The sequence below is a fragment of the Dioscorea cayenensis genome, chromosome 2 (genome assembly GCF_009730915.1).
Source record: "Dioscorea cayenensis subsp. rotundata cultivar TDr96_F1 chromosome 2, TDr96_F1_v2_PseudoChromosome.rev07_lg8_w22 25.fasta, whole genome shotgun sequence".
NCBI lineage: Eukaryota > Viridiplantae > Streptophyta > Magnoliopsida > Dioscoreales > Dioscoreaceae > Dioscorea > Dioscorea cayenensis.
The window spans coordinates 11765910-11788155 of NC_052472.1; the positions used below are offsets into that span (position 1 = coordinate 11765910).

Sequence of the window (22246 nt, forward strand, 5' to 3'; positions counted from 1 at the left end):
ACAAAGATGCAGTAACCAAAGGTGGATCTCCTATCATCGGAACAACTAGCCCAATCAGAGTCACAGTAGCCCTCAAAGCTCTTATGACCATTCTTCCTGAATATCAGACCCTTTTCCAGGGGAACTTTTCAAATACCTCAGGATCTAGTACACTGCATCCATATGACCTTTCCTCGGGTAATGCATGTAGCGACTCACCACGCTCACTGCAAAGAGATATCAGGACGCGTGTGACTGAGATAGATCAACTTGCCTACCAATCTCTTGTATCTCTCGCGATCAACTGGTTCTCCGGCCTCTGCGCTCAGCTTGAATCCTTGGTCGATCGGTGTAACTGCAGGTTTACACCCCGACATACCTGTCTCCGTAAGAAGATCAATTACATACTTCTTTTGAGAGAGAATCATTCCCTCCGCTCCTCGAGCTATTTCAATCCCAAGGAAATATCGAAGCAAACCAAGATCCTTCACCTCAAATTCTTTGCCTAGTCTCACCTTGAGTTCGGCAATCTCCTTCTCATCATCCTCTGTGATGATCATGTCATCCACATATACTGCAAGTATAGTAACGCAACCCTCATTTCGTCGAAAGAATACAGTGTGGTCAGCGTTGATCTGCTGGTATCTCATACCTATCATAGCTCTCCTGAACCTGTCGAACCAAGCTCGAGGGGACTGCTTTAGCCCATAAAGAGATTTCTTCAACCTGTAGATCTTGCCCATTGTCTGGTTTGTGCCAAATCCTGGTGGTATATCCATGTACACCTCCTCCATTAAATCCCTATGAAGAAATGCATTCTTCACATCTAGCTAGTGTAGCTTCCACCCACCATTCACTGCTAGCGAGACCAACGTCCGAACGGTGCTCATCTTCGCTACAGGTGCAAAGGTTTCATCATAGTCGATGCCATAGGTCTGGTTGTACCCTTTTGCCACTAAGCATGCCTTGTAGCGCTTAACCTGCCCGTCTGGATTCTGCTTCACAATAAAGACCCACTTGCATCCAACTGCCCTTTTCTCGGATGGTAGTGATACTAACTCCAATATGCGAGTTTTGTCAAGAGCCCTTAGTTCTTCTTATATGGCTGCCTTCAACTTTGGGTCCTCCTTTGCTACCTGCCAACACTTGGGTATAGAGACAATGTCCAAAGATGCAATGAATGCTCCATATGTGGATGTTATATTTGAGTATTGAACAAACTGACAAATATTATGTGGAAACTCAAACAGATCAGGAGGATTTCCCGCATGGCTGCGAGAAGTCCTCCTTAATGTTACGGGAGAAAAAGAGAGGAATTATATCACTTAGGTTTGTGGTTGATGATGTAGGTGTCTCAGGAGTTGGAGAAGACCGAGACAAGGAACTTGGCACGAGTGGTATTGTAGGCATAGGTACATTTACCTTTCTCCTCCTTTGGTACACTCTCAGCTCCCCATGAGCCTGTTTTTCTCTTCTTTCTTCTCATGCCACCTTTATTTCAGCCTCTTCTTCCAGCTCATCCTCAGTTGATTCTTCCCTCAAAACAGGACCCGATCCAATCTCTAACTAAATCAGCTTTTCTCCCTCACTTTTCTCCCCCTCTCACCCTATTTCTCCACTATCTGGCGAGTTACCAAAGGGTGAGGTTACTGTCAAGAGGTAGTATGGCTTAGACTCGTGAAAAGTCACATCCATACTTACAAACAATCGCCTTTCTCGTTGGCTCCAACTCACATACCCTTTCTGATTGGCCGAGTAGCCTACGAAAACACATTTGCTTGCTCTAGGATCTAACTTCGCCACTATTGGACTGTTATCTCTCACAAAACACACACATCCAAACACTTTCAAGGGAAGAACTCCTCCATTATCACCCTTCAACATCTCATAGGGTGACTTCCAATCCAATATTCTCGAGGGCATCTTGTTGATTAGCTGAGCAGCTGTCAAGACCGCTTGCCCCTATAGACAATTTGGGATATTCATCGATATTATCATACACCGGGCTACCTCTAGAAGTTGTCTGTTCTTCCGTTCTGCTACTCCATTCTGTGCCGGTGTATATGGACAAGTAGTCTGATGATGTATCCCCTGTGCAAACAAGTACTCCCCAAATGCCTTGTTAGTGTACTCTGTCCCATTATCGGATCTCAATACCTTAACCACAACGCCATATTGAGTTTGTATTGCCTTGTGAAAGTCTTTGAAACAAGCAAGTACATCATTCTTATTTTACATCAAATATAACCAAGTAACACGAGAAAAACAATCAATAAAAGTCACAAAATATCTATAAACATTGATTGTATCTGCCGGACAAGGCCCCCACACATCAGAGTGAATAAGATCAAAATCCCCAGAGCCATGATAAGAGTTTCTGGTATGTTTTCCTAACTCACAAGCATCATAAACTAACTTTTCTTTATTTGCCCTTTCATACAATGAAGGGTACAACCGACTCAAAACAAGCAATGAAATGTGTCCCATACACCGATGATGCAGTAGAAACACCTCCTCTACAGTCATCTCAGACACTCCTACTCCTGCCCCCTCTACCAAAGATGACAACGCTGAATCCATCCCCTCTCTGTCCATGTACCACAATCCTCTATGCCACATGCCAGTCCCAAGTCTCCGACCTGTCCCCTTCTCTGTGAAGTTCACCTTGGGAATATCAAAAGCAACAACACAATTTAGTTGGAGTATAATAGCACTGATAGACAATAGATTTACTGGAAATGAAGGAGCATACAATACATTGGACAAGGTTACTAAATCGGTACATTTAACCGTACCCTTACCAACCACAGGATGGGTTGTGCCATCCACTGTTTGGATGCTTTCTGGAGGGGTCAAGTGAGTGAAAAAAGTGAACTCACTAGACGCCCCTGTCACATGTCGAGATGTACCAGAATCTATGATCCATTCTAATGATCTAGTAGGAGATATAGAGGCAAAAGCATGTGCAGTACCTGTGGCAGAATGAGCAAAAGTAGAAAGATTACCCCTGGAGTCAGATGTGGATATCTCATCTGTCATGCTCTCTTTCCCCCATGTTCTGCCATTCTCTGCTTCCTCTTTAGCATCTCGAAGAGCTCATGCTCCTCCTCAGTAAGAACTGACTTCTCCTCTACTTGTGGATCTATCATCAGATGTGCTCGGTAACCTCCACCTCTGCCTCCTTTATGGCCCTCACGTCCACGACCACGACCTCCAGATTGTCCTCGCCTACCTCTCTCTCTCCTTAGGTGGCTTTGGACAAACTTTACTCAGGTGGCCCATTTCTTCCACAGTTGTAGCACCTGCGGGTCTCCCCCTGCGCACCTGTGATACATGAGCTCAAGGTAGCCAAAGCTGATCGAACACCTGGAAGTCCACTCTACTCAGAGTGTAGCCTCATGCGACTTTCCTCTTGTATCATAGCAGAGACAGCCTCATCCAATGAAGGGATCTTTGGTTGGGCTAGAAGGATTGATCTCCTCTGATCAAAGGCCGGGTTTAGATGAGCCAAGAACTGCATAGTCCTCATCTATGCATTGAACTCTTTGTTCTTGCACCCTGGATCACTGCAGCTCGATATAGGTGAAAAATGATCAAGATCTTGCCACAGCTGTTCCAGCTCCACGGAGTACTCCTGAATAGGTATATCATCCTGCACCAACGCCTCTATGTCGCGCTGGATTTGGAACACCCTCATGTGGTTCTCAGCCCCTACATAGGTCCTCTTCAGCTTTACCCAAATATCCTCTACCTTTCGAATACCATCTACTGATGAAGCAACCTTTGGAACCATTGAGTTCAATAGCCAGGTGTAAAGCAAGGCGTGTGTGGTCCTTCACTCGTCCTCCTCAGTGCTTCCACTTGTTGGCTCAGCCTTGACTCCTGTCAGGTATCCATCTAGCCTCTTCCTCATTAGAGCAACCTTAATCCGAAGCGACCAACTCAGATACGTGGCTGGTCCATCAAGCTTCAGATCTACAGGAGGGAGATCTAGCCTCATAGGCTGTGGATATACCGGTGTCGATCCCTCCCCTTGCCGACCAACACCAGAAGCAAGGTTTTAAGCTCTGTTTCATTCAGTTTTTTCATAATATCCTCCATCGATCAATCTCAAGTATCACAGTCTAGATCACACAGATCTCACATGATTTCCTTCTTCTTAACTTGACCCAGTTTCGATCTTCTTCACCCACAAGATCAAGATCCCTTTCATTCAACCTTTCTTTTGTTTCTTGACACAATCTTGGTCCTTCAAGACATCAAGATCTAGATCAAACCCATCTCAACCCCTTCTTCGGGATCGGTGGGGTATTGCCCCCCCCCCCCCAAACCCATTTGGGCAAACTTCAATTGACGGAAAAGGAGAAAGGTGGTGGCGAAGTTGAGAAAAGATGGGCGGCGATACTATTAGGGTTTTGCTAGATTTCTCTCTGATACCATATTGTTTTTTATTTGGTTTATTCTCATTGATAAATTTTTTTGGGCTTATATAGAGCCTTACACCTTACTCTTATAAAAACAACCCTAGACTATTTCATAGTTATCTATTTGCCCATAGGCCCCTGAAAAACCTGAAAATATATAAACATATAATAAATCTCAACAGATACCTATCTTTATCAATTGGAACTCCATTGGAACTTCTCCCAACTTTTGATTAGGATCCATGGGTGTATTGCTTAGTTTACAACCACTCATTCCTATCTCTTTAAGCAAGTCAAGAACATACTTTCTTTGTTACACAGAAATTCCTTTTGATCTTGCAATCTTCATAACCAGGAAATAGCATACGGGCCCCAAATCTTTAATTTCAAATTCTGAAGCCAGATGTTTCCTTAACCTATTGATCATATCATCATCACTCCCAGTAAGTATTTTATCATCCACGTACACAATCAAGACAGCCATCTTTCCACCAATCGTGTGTTTAACAAACATTGTATTATCAGATTGTCCTTGATTATACCCCTTTTTTTTCGTAACAAACTTGGTAACCCTGTTGAACCAAGCATGAGATCGCTTTAGTCCATAGATTGATTTCTTCAACTTACAAACTTTCCCTCTAAAATCTCTTCAAATGTAGGTTGCGCATCCATATAGACATCTCTATCAGTTCTCCATTGAAAAACACATTTTTAACATTCAACTGGAATAATGGCCATTCTAGATTCATAGCTGCAAAGAATAATACCTGAATTGTATTTGATTTAGTGACGGGAGCATATGTCTCATGATAGCCAACTCCATAAGTCTGCTAAATCCCTTTGCAACTAACCTTGCTTTATAGCGTTCCAAGGATCCATTGCAGTGAAACCTCACAGTGAAAACCCACTTACAACCAATAATCAATTTCCTTTCAAACAACTGAGCCATCTCCCACATACCATTTTTCTCGAGAGCCTCCATTTCTTCATGAACATCCTTCTTCCATTCAAGAACCTTTAATGCTTTCCATATAGACATAGGAATATCCACACTTGACAATTTTGAGACAAAAGTACAATATAATGATGACAAGTTGTCAGAAGACACATATTGATATTGTTCACAGTATAAATATTGAAAATTGTTCACAGTATCAATATTGAAAATTGTTGTTTTAATATTGGTGTTACCTTTGGACTTATCAATCTTAAACACTGAGTCTTCTGAAGAGGAGAATTGAAGAAACTTTTAGACTCAAAGAATGTAACATCCTTTGTGAGAAAGAAAAAAAACCTTTTTTTTTTTTTTGTGTTAGAACAAAAACATTTATACCCTTTTTGTGTGGGAGAATATTCTAGAAAAACACACCGGCCTTGGATCTAACTTATCTCTGTTATGGTTGTGTATATGAACAAAGGCAACACATCCAAAGACTCTTTAAGGCAAATTTGAAGTCAGTCTAGACATTGGAAAGAACTTTTTGAAGACTTTCAGAGTTTGAAATTTTAGATATCTTGATAACATCCTATTAATCAGATATGTTGCAGTAAGAATTGCTTCACCCTACAAGTATTTAGGAACTTTAATGGTAAACATCAGGGACCTAGCTACTTCTAGAAGGCAAGGTTTTTAAAAACCCAAGGCGGGTTTCGAGGCGCTTCTCAACCGTGAGGCGAGGCTTAAGCCTCGAGGCGTTTTGAGGCGTAAGCCTCAATTTTTTTTGAAAAAAACAACAATAATATTTTCTACCAAATACAAAGTAACAAATATATTATTTTTATTTATAAAATAAATTATTTTTTCAAACTTATCTTATCTGATTAAAATATATTATTTTTATTTATAAAATAAATATTTTTTCAAACTTATTTTATCTGATTAAAATATATTATTTTTGTTTATAAAATAAATATTTTTAAAAAAAATTAATAAAATTATAACTTATCTTATTTGTAACCCATCTTATCTTATTTGTAACTCATCTTATCTTATTTGTAGTTTATTTTGATAAATTTTGTCATTTTTACATAATCTTTAAATTAAAAAATTAAATTGGTACGTACTACTTGCAAAACCATAGGTGTTGATGAGTTTTTCTTTATTGAATTTTACATATAAAAGTTTCTATTAATGAAAGTATATACATATAAATATTTTTTATTTGCTTTAAAAATTAAAATGATATTACAAAAATCAGGATTTTTGAGGCTTAAGCCTCACACGCACTGAGGCGGTGCGCCTCAGTGCGTGCGCCTCTTGACAGTGAGGCTTAAGCCTCAGTTTTCAACCTCAAGGCGTGCGCCTTGAGGCTGTTCCCTTGCGCCTCGCCTTGAGGCGCGCCTCGAGGCGCACGCCTCATCCGATTTTAAAAACCAGGCTAGAAGGTGCTTATTTTGTCTTTCTGCTGCGCTATTTTGTTGAGGTGTGTTATTGCAAGAGCTGTGGTGAACAATTCCTTCTCTAAAAAAAAAAACAATCCCAACTTTTGAATAAAGTATTTTCCTTTCCATTGTCAATTTGAAACACTTGAATTTTTGTTTGAAATTAGGTTTCAATCATATTATAAAATTTTTTAAAAACATGTTCAGCTTCAGAATTTTTTTAGCAGACATTACTATGAACAAGTAAAAAATGGCTGAGATGGTTTATATGGTTGAGTGGGAACAGATGCACGAGGCTGTTTTGCTAATTGACGAGTGACACTCGGTAATAATGATAAACTTTTATTACGAAACAAGTTTGGAAAGAGATGCTTTAAATATTGAGAGCTAGGATGGCTTAACCTACAACGTTGTAACATTATTTCATCATCAATAGAACTAAAGCATACACCAAAATTTGAGGATTGTGGTTGCTGACACAAAGAGGAAACATCATCAAAGAAACAGAGCCTTCCATACTCTTTAGCATTACTAATCACCATCCCCTTATCCAGTTCCTACAAGTCACAGCAATTTTAGAGAAATTTAGCACAATGCTTCAAGTTACGCGTTATTTTATTAACAGAAAAAAGGTTATAGGAAAGATTTGGAACGTGAAGGACATTGTGAAGAATAAGAGTGTTGGAGATGACCCAACAATTACTGAGAAAGAACTATCAACAATCTTAATCTTTTGGTTGCTTGCGCAAGGGCTACAGGAAGAAAACAATTTAGAACAACCTGTCATATGATTAGTGGCACCTGAATCTATTGTCCATGGACATAGAGGAATAATTGACCCATTAAAGATTGCAGATTGAAGTTAATTACTTTTTTGGGCTAAGGAACAAGAAGAGGATGCAGGATTAGAAAACTGTGTGGATTGAAAAAGTCTATGCAGTTGTCCTAATTGTTTCTTGCTGAATGAAGGTGTTCCAAGAGTAATTTCAATGCTTTTCTTCTCCTCAGTGGTTGAGTGTAAAGGCATTGGATCATGATTGGGCTAAATGGGAGTTTGTGGCGTCTAATTGGGAGGTTTTAAATCCCAACAAGTCTCCCTAGTGTGGCATGGTTTGTGGCAATGATCACACCACACTTTTTCATATTTCTTCTTAGCTTGTTCTGGGAACGAAGAGTTATTATTATTGTTTCTGCTTATTATGGCTGAAACTTTTGGAGCATATGAATTTTTCACCTTACATCACCTCATGTCAACCTTCTTTTTGTTGCACCTCTGCAAACACTTCCTGAATTGATGGGAGAGGGGTTCTACCAAATATCCAGCCTCTAACTTCATTGAAATTCTTAATCATTCCAAAAATTCAAATACACGGTTATTTTCCATTCTTTTCAAATAAACGAACACCCCAATTATCTTCGTAACATAGATCAAGCTCCTGCCATAATACCCTTACGACCTCCGTGCTTCGTCAGCCTTAGTCTTGTCTTTAACTTGAAAATTTGAGAGTTTTTTGAGATCTAAGTATGTCGCTCGGACCACATCCCACACATCCTTTGCAGTGGGAAGAAATAAATATGTTTTTCCGTTTGAAGCCTCCATTGAATTGATCAACCAAGTTGTAACAAAAGAATTTTCTGACTTCCAAGTCTGCCACATCAGATTTATTTATTCTGGCTTTCTTTGTCTCGCCAGTGAGATAGCTGAGTTTGCCCTTGCCATCAACCACCTTGCGCCTGCCCACTCTAGGTAATTTTTACCATTCAGTTTGAGAATAGTTAACTGGATGGGAAAATTCCTAACTCCACTAAGGTTTTCAAACACCGATGGTAGTAGCGCCCCTACGCTTACTCCAGTATATGTTGCAATAGTCGCTAGTCTTTGCTGCCTTAGACATGGCCGTTCACGCCATTACAACAGAGAAAACAGAAACAGAAATATATATATATACATATATGTGTATATATATATTCAGGCTAATTAACCTTGCTTTGGTACCGTGAAAACTGAACAATACGGAGACAAGAAGATTGTTTCTAGTTTCTGAAAAACTCAATTAAACACAAGGTACAAGGCTTCTGTTTATAGGGCTGTACATTCCTAATTTACCTACCTAATTTTAGGAGTAATACAAATTAGAAACAACTATACAAATCAATCAATGATAGCAAATCAATTATATGAATCTTTTCATATTTTCCACATAGGCATTTCAAGCTTTTTGAGAGTACATCTGTTGTTCAAAATTTTCAATATGTACTTGCATTTGTGTATATTTTTTACTTTGATTAGTCAGCTTGTTTTATGGAGATGATTTTACATTAACTTCATTCAACATACTTCTGTCCAACATTTCCCTTCCCACTTTCACGGACTAGAGATCATTTCCATTTGCAAAATCAATTTATAGAAATGTTAAATTGGATATACGAACAACAGGGATTCCATCCTTTTGAAAATATGAAAATTGAAATCATTAATCCCTATTTAGTCACATTTTTTTATCTTTTGGAATGTTATGTCTGTGTAGGTTAATATTTGTAAACCAAATGTATGATGAGTTAAAACTAAAAGCACAAACTCCAAATATTGTCAATGTCGTCTCTTTAGCATTCATGACTCACTAATTTTTACATGATCCCTCTATTTCATGTAGGCTTTAGTCATTTTAGTCAGTTATGATAACAAATAGCTTCCAATTGCATTGTAGATTTCTTAGGCTTTATAAGTTTTGAATATTATGATTTCCCCCCTTTTATTACACTTGAAGGAATATGTGTTTATCAGTTTAATTGATTTTCAAGTATGGTGTCCTCAAATCTTGTTAAATATTCTCAATGTATCAACATTTGGCAGAAATTCTGCCTTGTACATTGTTATTTGGGCATATAAATGTTTTATTTCAGTAAAAATAGATGTGCATAATCATGTGAAAACATAAACATATAGGTAAATCCCAACATCTTATGTTTTTGTTCCAATTTTAATGTCATTAGATTTGCACATAAGATTAATTGAGCGTATGAGGAATGTTTGAACTGAAGATATTGGCTGAAACAGAGTGGTATATGTCTTTTGACGTGAAGACAATTCTTTTCACAGAATATGGTTCAACATTTGATGTGATGGTTTGGTTTTTTGCCTCAGGCATATCTAGAAATTAAGACTGAGATTAGTAAAAAATGTGTAACTAGCTATAGTAGATGGCACAACTCATCTTAAATTAATAAATGTAAACTGAAGTAAAATGAGACTCTAGTGTTGATATGAACTAAATTTCAGATACATTTAAATGGTTGTATGAAAAATGTTATTTCCTGATGTTGGCATCCCATCATGATGTACGAACATGCACATTAGGATGGTTAATTGGATCTCAGATGTGATGTTTTGACCTTATGGCACTGGCTAAGCACATCTTAATAATCGCTTGCCTTATTTCTGATCTTTCGGGTGTCATATGAGGCAAGTGTGAGTGCTATGTTCTGAGATTTTACTATTGACGTGATTCTGAATCTTCCTCACATTTTTGCCCAGTTCTACATAACTATCACATTGCTATCTTGTTGTCATTGATCTTGTTAACATGTTGCTCAGAAATTCTCATCTATGGTCTTTACATGTTTGATCAGGAAAAGGAAAGGGAAAGCTGGGAAGCAGCTTGCCAAGCCCTAAGGACTAAGTTAGAGGCATCCGAGAGTGCCTGCTTGTGCTCTGAGATTGAAGCAGCTAAAATGAGAAGTATTTTCTTGTCAAATAGGCAGTTGATATTCTATTGATGTTCTATCAGTTGTATAATACTTGTCCTTTACAGGTCAATTGGAACAAGAATTATCTATGCAACATCAATTATTAAATGCAAGAGATGCTGAGTTAACAGCTGTGAAAGATGAGGTACTAATGTCTATGCTAGCTATCATTCAGTTGAATATATTCTCATGCCAAGCAAATTGTGTAGATCATTTGTCACCCTGTATCTGTTTTTCTCTGGGTGATCTTTTTTCTTTTTGTTTTGCTTAAGTTATAAGTTTGTATGTTTATGATATGATAATTAAAAAGTCAAATTAAAATGTGCATGGATTATGTCTTTCCAGTGTGCATCTCAAACTCTGCCTCAAACTACTTTGCAAGGTTACCAATGTACATATTTCCTTGATGATCAAACTATAATATATGTCAAGTCATTGCAAAGTGCCCTATAAAGTGCTTACTTTACAAGTTCTGAATACAGTTATTTTCATGTTTAATTTTGCAGATCAAACATATAGAAAATGAATTTTCTGCATATAAGGTCCGTGCACATGCACTTCTCCAGAAGAAGGATGCGGAGATAACTGCAGCTAGGAACTCAGCAGATATCATAGCTCAACAGGAGGCAGTTAGAGTAAGAATTACTTTTAAATTCCCAAAAAAGATTATTTCCTTTAATAATGCATTATTTTTTTCTTTAGGAAGCTGAGAGGGAATTAGCCTTGGCATTAGCAGAGAGAGATAAGGCAATGCAAGATCTTCTAGATGCTTTCACCAAACATGAAGAAGAGATCACTGCAAGGTAAGGCTTTTGTTTCAACTGGATTTTGCTGATCAGTATTCATGGTGAAAAAGAAATAACTACAACTAGGAAATCTTTTTCACTTCCAATGTCCATTTTTATCTTAAATTAATTTTCATCAATAGTTATTTTCATGTTTCTTTACATTTAAGGGAAATTATTAAAATATAATTTTAATGAATTTTCAAAATTTTATAGTAAATTCTATGCCAAGATATTTCTTTTCTTTTGATACTATGGTTCATCCATATTATATTAGCCCCTTAACTGTCAGTTTCTTTCCTTCTTTATTAATGGGCACGGTGGTGGGTTGGGTTTATGACAATCTAAAATGTAGGTCTCAAAACTTTTAACTTGATTTCGTTGATGACATAGCTTTATTATACAAAATAAAGTAACCAAATTCTAGATTTGGAGATATGCTAACTTCATTATTTTTTGGACGATTGTTTTATATATGCCTCAAAATTCACCAATCCATGGATAATTGTGAAAGCAAAGAACTTTTTTAAAGAGCAAATAATAAAGTGACTGATGCAGGTCTTGATTTATTATTGTTGGATGTAGTACGACATTAAAATAAGTAAACATAATTTAGCATATATTTCAAACAAATAAATTTTTCCAATTAATTGGTCTGGAAAACTATTCAAGATCAGAGCTATGTACAGAGAATCACTTGTTTTCAGGAAACTGCTAGCTTATTTTCAGGAATTATGCTGGCTGATTTCAGGGACCAAATAATCATGAATTGTGCCATATTTTCTGGGGTAGATAGATAGCCATATATATTACATAGATGTAACTTCACTCAATAGCCCTAAAGTTATTTATTTTGGAAGTTGTGCGTGTCTATAAAAGGGTGCATATTTCCTTCTTGTAATACTATTGAAGTGAAAAAATCCTTTCTTTTCACAAAAAAGAATTTCACCATGGTATTAGAGCTGGATTCTTAATCCCTAGATCTATCTATTATGGCAACTGACACTCGGAGCACAGATGCTCTTGAAGGGCATGTTTGGTGAACATGATAGGATATAGACGGATATGATATAAGGACTGGATAAGAGTAGGAAAGGATATGTGCATTATAAGCTATATCCTATCATTTGTTTGATGCGCACTGGATAAACCATTAGATAGCATTTTGTTATCCTATTTTATGTTTGAAGTGGACCGGATAATGACAAGATATGATATGAATGATATGTAAATAGACAAAATTACCCTTTATAATATAGTTATATGTTCTTTTCTAAAATAGACTTTTTTTTTGGATTTTTTTCTTAATGATGTATTTTTCGGTATATTTTAAATTTTAAAAAAATAAATAATCTATAAATAATGTCCACAAATATATAGATTGTAATATCATCAACTTGAAAATATTGTAGTTCATACCAATTTCTTTGGAGAAAATCATACACAAAGTCATCAATATGGCATAAAGCTAGAGTAACAAACTCATTAATGGAAAATAAATGGATCATATCAAAATCAATTTGAAAAAAATCATTGGACTAGAGAAACTAAAAATAAGACATGATTAAAAAAAAAAGTTTTAGATTAAAAATAATTTGCTCAAGCACGAGATCGACGGAGAAACCCTTTAACCACTCTAAATGCGTAAAATCCTACTTAAAATTGTGAAATTAGTGTCCTATCTAATTTTGACAAGTTTTTGTCCCAAGCATCATGCTTAAAAGATCAAAAGAAAATATACAATGAAACCCTAGATAGCAGAAAGTAACCAAATAATAGGGCAAAATAGTAAATTTATTTTTTTATCATATCCTCCCCGTTTCTATCCCGACTCTCCCATATGATTCATTATCATGTGACCGGCATGATAAAGTGGGCCAATAGGATAAGACTATCATATCCTATTGGCACACCAAACAAAGGATAATAGCAGGATATGATAGTCTATCATATCCTATCGTTCTTATCATGTCCACCAAACGGGCCCGAAGTGGCATCTAACCATGAAAATCCCATCCTTGAAACTCTAGTTGCTAGTCATGGCTCCTCAGAAAATTCGTCTCATCTCATTACATGGCATAAACTGAATGGGAACAATTATCTCCAATAGTCACAATCAGTCATGATGTATATTTGTGGCAATGGAAAAGATGAGTACCTGATTGGTGCGATAGCTCCTCCACAGCCTGAAGATTTTAGGTTAAGAACCTGGAAAATACAGAATAATATGGTGATGTCTTGGTTGATTAGTTCTATGACTAGTGAAATTGGAGAAAACTTTCTCCTTTATATCACGGCTCATGAGATGTGGGAGGCGGGCAGGGAATTTTATTCCAGCAAAGAGAACACATCTGAAATTTTTGAGTTGGAAACAACTCTTCATGATCTTAGGCAGAGAGATCTTTCAGTCACACAGTATTACAACCAGCTCTCACGCTAATGCAGAGGTTAAGTTGGAAACAACTCTTCATGATCTTAGGCAGAGAGATCTTTCAGTCACACAGTATTACAACCAGCTCTCACGCTAATGCAGAGGTTAAATGTATTTGAAGAACCACATTAGTGGTATTCTGAAGATGCAAAAATCTTTACGGAATTTGTTGAGAAGAAGAAAGTATTTAAATTTCTGATGTCTCTAAATAAGAACCTGGATGAAGTTTGGGGAAGAATTTTAGCAACAAAACCCTTGCTGAGTTTACGAGAAGCTTTTTCAGAGGTACAAAAAGAATAAAACATGAAGAAAATGATGCTTGGAGAACTGTCTATTATAATAGTTTCCCAAAGATCTGCAATAACAGCACAGACTTCATCACAAGGAACTTATTTTACCAATGAAAATCGCCAAAGAAAAGGGAAATTATGGTGTGACCACTGCAAAAAAAATTTGGTCATTCTCATGACACGTGCTGGAAAATTTCTGGAAAACCTACAGATTGGAAGCCATCCAAATTTGTTGGGGATAAAGACACTAAAGGGAATCATGCAGCTGTTGAAGGAAAGTCCAATGTTGATTCAAGCCCTTTTACCAGAGAGTAGGTGGAAGTGCTGCAGAAATTCTTTACAAATCAAAAAACTGCAGCCACAATTCTTGCAACTTGTTCATTGGCTTAGAAAGGTAATTACTTACATGCTCTAAGTGTTACTACAAAAAGCTTAAGTCCTAGGATTTTAGTTTCCGTGGCATCTGATCATATGACAAGAAATGCTACATATCTGCAGAATTACAAGCCATGCAGCAAAATTTTACAGTTAAAATAGCTGATGGATCCTTGTTTAAGGTGGCGGGAACAGGTTCAATGACTATTTCAAAGGATCTAACCCTGCACACTATTCTTTATGTCCTAAACCTTAACTGTAATTTACTTTATGTTAGCAAGCTTGCACAAAATCTGCAATGTGTTGCTAAATTTTATCCCAATCTTTGTGAATTTCAGGATTTGAGTTCGGGGAGGACGATTGGCAATGCTAAGGAATTTGCAGGTCTGATCTCATGGAAGTTGATTCCTCACTTGTTAGAGACAAATTCCATACTGCTTGCTTTACCTCATCCTAGTGTTCAAAAGATAAACTTATTTCTCCTAAAGATGATCCAATTATGTTATGCCACTATCGCCTAGGGCATCCTAATTTTTTGTACCTACGTAGGATGTTTCCACTTTCCATCATTGTTTAAGAATAAAAGCCTAACATCCTTTCAATGTGAAGTGTGTCAATTCTCAAAGCATACTCGTAATATTTTTCCTAGTCTCCCATATAAATCCTCGCCCTTTTCCATGATTCCTAGTAATATCTCAAGGCCATCAAAAGAGAAATGTTGCTGGGACCTGATGGTTTGTATCTTTTGTAGACGATCATACAAAATCACTTGGTTATTCCTTATGAAGAAAAATCAGAAGTTGGAAATCTCTTCAAACAATTTCTGATCATGATACAAACCCAATTTCACACAAAAATTCAAGTCCTTAAAACCGATAATGGTAAAGAGTACTTTCCATCTTCTCTAGGAAATTATTTAAAAGAGTAAGGAATAGTTCATGTAAGTTTATGTGTTGATACACCACATCAAAATGGGATAGCTGAAAGGAAAAACAAACATATTTTTGAAGTTGCACGTTCTTTGATGTTCACCACTCATGTGCCTAAATTTCTTTGTTGGAAAGCAGTTCTAACCATTGCCTACTTAATCAATAGAATGCCATCTAGAGTTCTGAATTTCCAAACACCTTATACTCACTTTATCGTTGCTTTACCTGTCAATGTTTTCGGGTGTACTGCCTCCTTTGTCCACATTTCCACACAAAACAAAAGTAAACTTGATCCAAAAGCTCTCAAATGTATCTTTATTGGTTACCACATCAAAAAGGGCACAAGTATTATTCACCTATTAATCGAAAATTCTATAACACCATGAATGTTACATTCTTTGATAAACCACTCTACTACCACAACATTAATATTCAAGGGGAGACACAAAGAAATGAATATCAGCTTTGGGACATTGACATACTAGAATCAACCTATTCTCCTACTATTGAACTTGCTGAACAGCTATCAGAAGCCACCAAAAAACCAGCTGAAAAAACCACTGAAACAACTTAATAACTCACTGAACAACCCATTGGAGATACACCATATTGCTACTTTCCAATACCACAAAAATCCAGCCCTATCCATCTTGCAAAACCTTCAAAATTTCCAGTCTACACAAGGAGGAATAGACAACCAATGAGAGAAGACTTGTAGCAGCGTAAACAAGGCCTTGAGTCTAATCCATACTCTAATTGTTCACATTCACCAGGTAATGATGCTTGTGATATGCTTGATGATAGACCTATTGCCTTGGGGAAAAGGAGAAGGACATTTACAAATCATCCTATGTATAATTTTCTTTCTTACAAAGGGCTATCTCCTAATCATCATTGCTTTTGTGAGTGACTTGGATAATATCTAGATACCAAGATCTATAGGGGAAGTCATTAAAGTTCCAGAATGAAGGATAGCAGTGCAAGAAGAAATCCAAACCCTAGAAAAGAATCAAGCATGGATAGTGACAGATCTACTAGCAGGAAAAAATCCAGTTGGATGTAAATGGGTCTTCACTATCAAGCCTAATGCAGATGGGAGTGTTAATAGATTCAAAGCAAAGCTTGTGGCGAAGGGATTCACTCAATTATATTGAATAGATTATTTTGAAACATTTACTCCGGTGGCCAAGCTAAATACTATTTGTGTATTGTTTTCACTTGTATCCAATCTAGATTGTCCACTTTATCAATTGGATGTGAAAAATGCCTTCCTCAACGGGGACTTAGAATAGGAAATCTACATGGAGATACCACCTGGGTTAGAAACTTTATCAACAATAAATCAAGTGTGTAAGCTTAAGAAATCCTTATAGAGGCTGAAACAATCTCCAAAGGTATGGTTTGACAAATTCACTAAGCCTGTCAAGGCATTTGGGTATACACAAATGTCAGACATATCATACAATGTTTGTCAAATTTTGCACCTGCAGGTAAGTAGGCAATACTTATAGTCTATGTTGATGACATTATCTTAACAGGAGATGGCTATGATGAAATTCAAAAGCTTAAAGATTTCTTGGCAAAAGAATTTGAAATCAAAGATCTAGGAGAACCCAAGTACTTCCTTGGAATAGAAGTTGCCAGATCAAGGAAAGTATCTCAATCTCTCAAAGAAAATATATATTAGACCTCTTGAAGGATACAGGAATGTTAGGTTGCAAACCTGCTGATACTTCCATAGATCCTAATTTGAAGTTAGGAAGCAAAGAAGATTGTGCTCTTGTTGATAAAGCAAGATATCAACGATTGGTAGGCAAACTTATTTATTTAACCCACACAAAACCAGATATCTATTTTGCTGTTAGTATGGTAAGCTAGTTCATGTATAATCCTACAAAACAATAGTTGGAGGCAATCTACAAAATTTTAAGATACCTCAAAATGTCACTTGTTCAAGGATTATTGTTCCAAAAAATAACAAGTAAAGCCATTTTTATTTTTTCTGATGCAGATTGGGCTGGGTCAATAACTGATACAAGATCTACATCAGGATACTGCACCTTGGTTTGGGGAAATTTGGTCACTTGGAGATGTAAGAAATAGTTAGTGGTGGCTCAAAGTAATGTAGAAGCTGAATTTAGAGCTTTGGCATTAGGGATATGTGAAGGGATGTGGCTAAAAAGAATAATAGTTTAGCTTGGATTTCAAGATTTACAATCAATAAATACTTTGTGCGACAATCAGTCAACTATTATTAGTATTGCCGAAAACCCAGTGCAACATGACATAACAAAACATGTTGAAATTGATCGACACTTATCAAGGAAAAGATTGAATCTAGGTTAATATCCATAAATTTTGTTTGCATAAGCCATCAGATTGCAGATATCTTAACTAAGGTTGTTCCACGGAAGTTGTTTGATAAACTAAAATCCAAGCTAGGTATGTTTGATATCTACAACTAGCTTAAGGGGGAGTGGAAAACTGTCCAAGATCAGAGCTATGTACAGAGAATCACTGGTTTTCAGGAAACTGCTAGCTTATTTTCAGGAATTATGCTGGCTAATTTCATGGACCAAACAACCATGAATTGTGCCTAATTTTGCTAGGGGTAGATAGATAGCCATATATATTACATAGATGTCACTTCTTTCAATAGCCCTAAAGTTTCCATTATGAATAAGTTTCCCTTACAATCTAGAATAACAATCCCCCTTAATATATGTAATATTACTGAATATTATGATTTTGCAAGTATTTGGTATTAAAAAGTAAAAACAATGAGGATATATTTGATTCAAACATGGGTACAACATAAGCAGTAGAGCACAACATAAATCGGTGAAGTGCAACACAAGTGTTCTTATTGTTCCATGTTTGGTTTCAATGAACAACACAAAATATTTTGTGTTGTTTGCCGTTTGATTCACATAAGAACTGTAAAAATGGGTAAAAACCATCAAGTTGTGTTGTCCTTCACCACTCTTTTATTCTGTTCTCACATATCATTTACAAATCAAACTAAGTACAAAAAAAAAAGTTGTGTTGTGTTATCCCTCATTTTTGTCATGGATCAAGCGCACCCTTAACTTTCCTAGTTAACCTACTTAGTGAAGAGATGTTGACAGCATAACCCACAATTATAGTTCGTGAATATTTTATTGATAACTTAATTCTCTATTTTCCTTTATTACGATTATGGCTAAAGCATCGATGTCCTTTACTTATCACTTTCAATAAATATTAAGGGGTTCATATACACCCCTAAAGTCTTCTGCATATTCACATAACTTATAAGTTTATTTTATAATTGTATTAGAACTTGTAAAATCTTCCACTATATGTAAAATTAAAAACAATCCCTTGCATTATTTTGTTGGAACTAAACTCAATTAATTGGAGAAGATCACCTTAGCCCCTAATGTTTCCCCATGTTTATGAAATCATAACTTGACTTTAGGAATAACAAAAGGGGGAAATAAGTTGTCTTTTGAGTGAAAAAGTATCATATGCGCTATTATATTCCGTATAGGTTTTCTTACTCTTTAAGTTATTGGTACTCTTAAGTTATTGGAATATGGACTAGTCTTTTGGCTAAAATTTATGTATAAAATCTTTATATATTTCAGATAAGTATGACTTAAGCTTTTTCTGTGTAGAAAATTGCTAGGGTTGCTTGAAATACTTTGGGATGTGCTTTAAGTGGTGTTAGAATATGGAGAGAATAATGAAGAGAGGAAGATTATATCATTCATGTCATAATGTATACAAGTATATATAGACACAAAAGTAAATAGGCTATATAACAATGGGCTTTAACACCCACTTCAAACTCAAGGTTGATCAGGATGATCTAAGACATAGAGTTTGAGAAAATGGAATCGATGTTGTTCACGAGTTTGGGCCTTGGTGAAGAAATCGGCAACTTGAGACTCAGATGGCACATACTAAAGAGCAATGGTCGAACTGTTGACAATGTGAACGTGTGAAAAATGCATCAACACCAATATGCTTAGTTAATTCATGCTTCACGAGGTCATTGGCAATCTTTATAGCACCAATGTTGTCACAGAGAAAAAGAGTAAGAATATCACATGAGACACCAAATTCAGCCAACAACCAATGAAACCATACAATTTCAGATGTGGTAGTAGCAAGTGCCCGAAGTTCTGCCTCAGTGCTAGAATGTGACACCGCAGTCTGTTTCTTGGACTTCCATGCAAGAAGAGAAGTGCTAAGAAATATGCAATAACCATTGATGGGCCGACAGTCAACAGGGTCACTCGCCCAGGTGGAATCCGAGTAAGCATGAAGCTGAAGCAGACTGGAATGGGCATAAAACAGACTTCGTGATGCTGTCCTCCTTAGATAACGTAACACACGAAGTAAATGGCCATAGTGAACTGAAGTAGGAGTACTAACGAACTGGCTCAGCACATGAACAGCATGAGCAATATCTGGCCTTGTAACGGTAAGATAGACGAGACTGCCCACAATATGACGATAACAAGAGGGATCCTCTAGTGGTGTGTCATCCGTGGGTTGAAGCTGAACATAAAGCTCCATAGGTGTGGCGGCAGTCCGTGAATCAGTAAGGCCAGAGCATAAATCAATGGGAACCTGAATATATCGATGCTAACAAAGATAGTAACCATCATCTATAGAAGTCACCTCAATCCCCAGAAAATAGCTGAGAGGTCCTAAATCAAACATCATAAACTGCTGGCTGAGGCGTTGCTTCACAAAAGCAATATACTCCATATCATCACCAGTAATCAACATATCATCAACATAGAGCGACAAGCAAGGTGCGACCACACTGGGAGGTATGGATGAATAATGCAGGATCCTGATCGCTGGGCAAGAAACCAGCTGCACGCACTACAGAACTAAATCGCTCTAGCCAAGCACGTAGAGCTTGCTTGAGACCATAGAGAGCACGATGAAGGTGACAAACATAACCTTCATATGTCTCAATGCTAGGGGGTGGATGCATATATACCTCCTCATGTAAATCACCGTGAAGAAAAGCATTATCCATATGAGAGATAGTCCAAGAGCGAACAGTAGCAACAACAATTTGAGTACGAACTGTAGTCAGATGAGCCACAGGAGCAAAAGTCTCATCATAATCATGACCATGTGCCTACTGAAAACCACGAACCACGAGGTGAGCTTTATAGCGTTCCACTAAACCATCAAGCTTTGTCTTGACCTTGTACACCCACTTGCATGTAATTGGAATGGCATGCGCTAGGTAGAGGAACAAGATCCCAAATGCCTGTCTTTTTCAATGCTGAAAGCTCCTCAGGCATAGCCAACTGCCACTTAGGGATACTGGCCACCTCGCAATAAGTGATGGGCTCATATACAACACTAGCAGTAGGAAAATTATATCTGTCAGGTGCAAAAATAGTACTACGATCACGAAGGTCATACCGAGACGTTGGGCAGGTAATAGACCATCAGACGTTGCATCAATGGTATTAGCCGAAGCATCGAAAGGAACAGGAATGGGGGCCTGAGGATCATGATGAACTTTAGGCCGACGACGATAGTGAAAAGGAAAGGTGTCAGGAGCTGAAGGTGAAGGTATAGCAGAAGATGGAGCTGGAGCTGGAGGTGGAGTAAGAGATGAAGAAGGAACAATAGGAGACTCTATAGTAGGAACCAATTCCAAAGGAGAAAGTCGAAGAAACGAATTAGACTCTGTGGAAAAAGAGGAAGAGGGAGGTTGAGTAGCTAAAGAGTAGTAATTAGGACGACTCTCGTCAAAAGTGACATCACGAGACATGCAAATGCGACAAGCAGAAGTGTCATAGCAGCGATCACTCTTATGTTCAAGACTATACCCAAGAAAAACACTCAATTGATTGAGCTGTTAACTTGGTACGTTCACGAGGTGCAAGTAAGACATAACAGACACAACCAAAGACCCAAAGATGATCATAAACTGCTATGGAAACGGCCTCAGCCCAGAAATGAGCAGGAACAAAAAATGAAATCAGGAGAGTCCGAGCAGTCTCAATCATGTGACGATGCTTATGTTCAGCGATCCTATTCTACTAATGAGCACCAAGACAAGAAAGTTAAGGACGAGTACCCTGAAATGAGAGAAATTGACGAAAAACAGTAGACGGATACTCTTCCCCAGAATCAGAACAAAAAATACGAATGGCAGTAGAAAATTGAATGTGAACCATGCTAGCAAACAACTGATAGATAGATAACAAATGAGATCGATGTTTCATGAAGTAGACCCAGGTATATCTAGAGTAATCATCAATGAAAATGACATAATGCTTGTGACCACCTTTAGAAGTAAAAAGCACAGGACCCCAAACATCAGAATGAACCCTAATCAAAAGACGACTAGACTTAGAGATTCTTGCAGAATATGGGAGTTGTACTCGCTTGCCAAACTTACAACCCTAACAATGAAAACCAACATCAATAGACACACGACCCAAGACATCCTAATGAACTAAGACGAACGTGAGCCACATAAATGACCCAGGCGATGATGCCACTGTGGAAAGGTAGCAAAGAAGTAGGAAAAGCAGATCCCTGAACATGGATCATAGAAGCAAGATCAGTGGAGAGCGTAGTCATAGTGGAAGGAACAGGAAGAGAAAGACTATCTAAAACGTAGAGTCCGTGAGAACACTACGGCGATGGCTAATACCAATCACAGCTTCTGTCCGATGGTCTTGCACATAGCAAGAAGAATCATCAAACCCAACAAAACAGTGAAAGTCAGTGAGTTGACTAACAGACATAAGATTCATAGACAACTGAGGAACGAGGGACACATCAGGAACAGTAAATCGAGAGATAAAAAGAATCCCTTGATGTGAGACAGAACAAGAACTTCCATCAGTGGTCTGAATATACGTACCATCAG

General features: G+C 37.4%; 1 protein-coding gene across 6 annotated transcripts in view; it reads left to right on the forward strand.

Annotated features, from left to right (window-relative positions):
* LOC120270469 (protein GRIP) overlaps positions 1-22246 on the forward strand; it is a 61132-nt gene that overhangs the window by 28166 nt on the left and 10720 nt on the right. For all 6 annotated transcript variants that reach the window (XM_039277524.1, XM_039277516.1, XM_039277501.1 and 3 more), the window contains 4 exons: positions 10416-10524; positions 10598-10677; positions 11039-11167; positions 11235-11335. In XM_039277524.1, coding sequence (XP_039133458.1) covers positions 10416-10524; positions 10598-10677; positions 11039-11167; positions 11235-11335 — 419 coding nt within the window. The remainder of the gene's footprint in view (positions 1-10415; positions 10525-10597; positions 10678-11038; positions 11168-11234; positions 11336-22246) is intronic.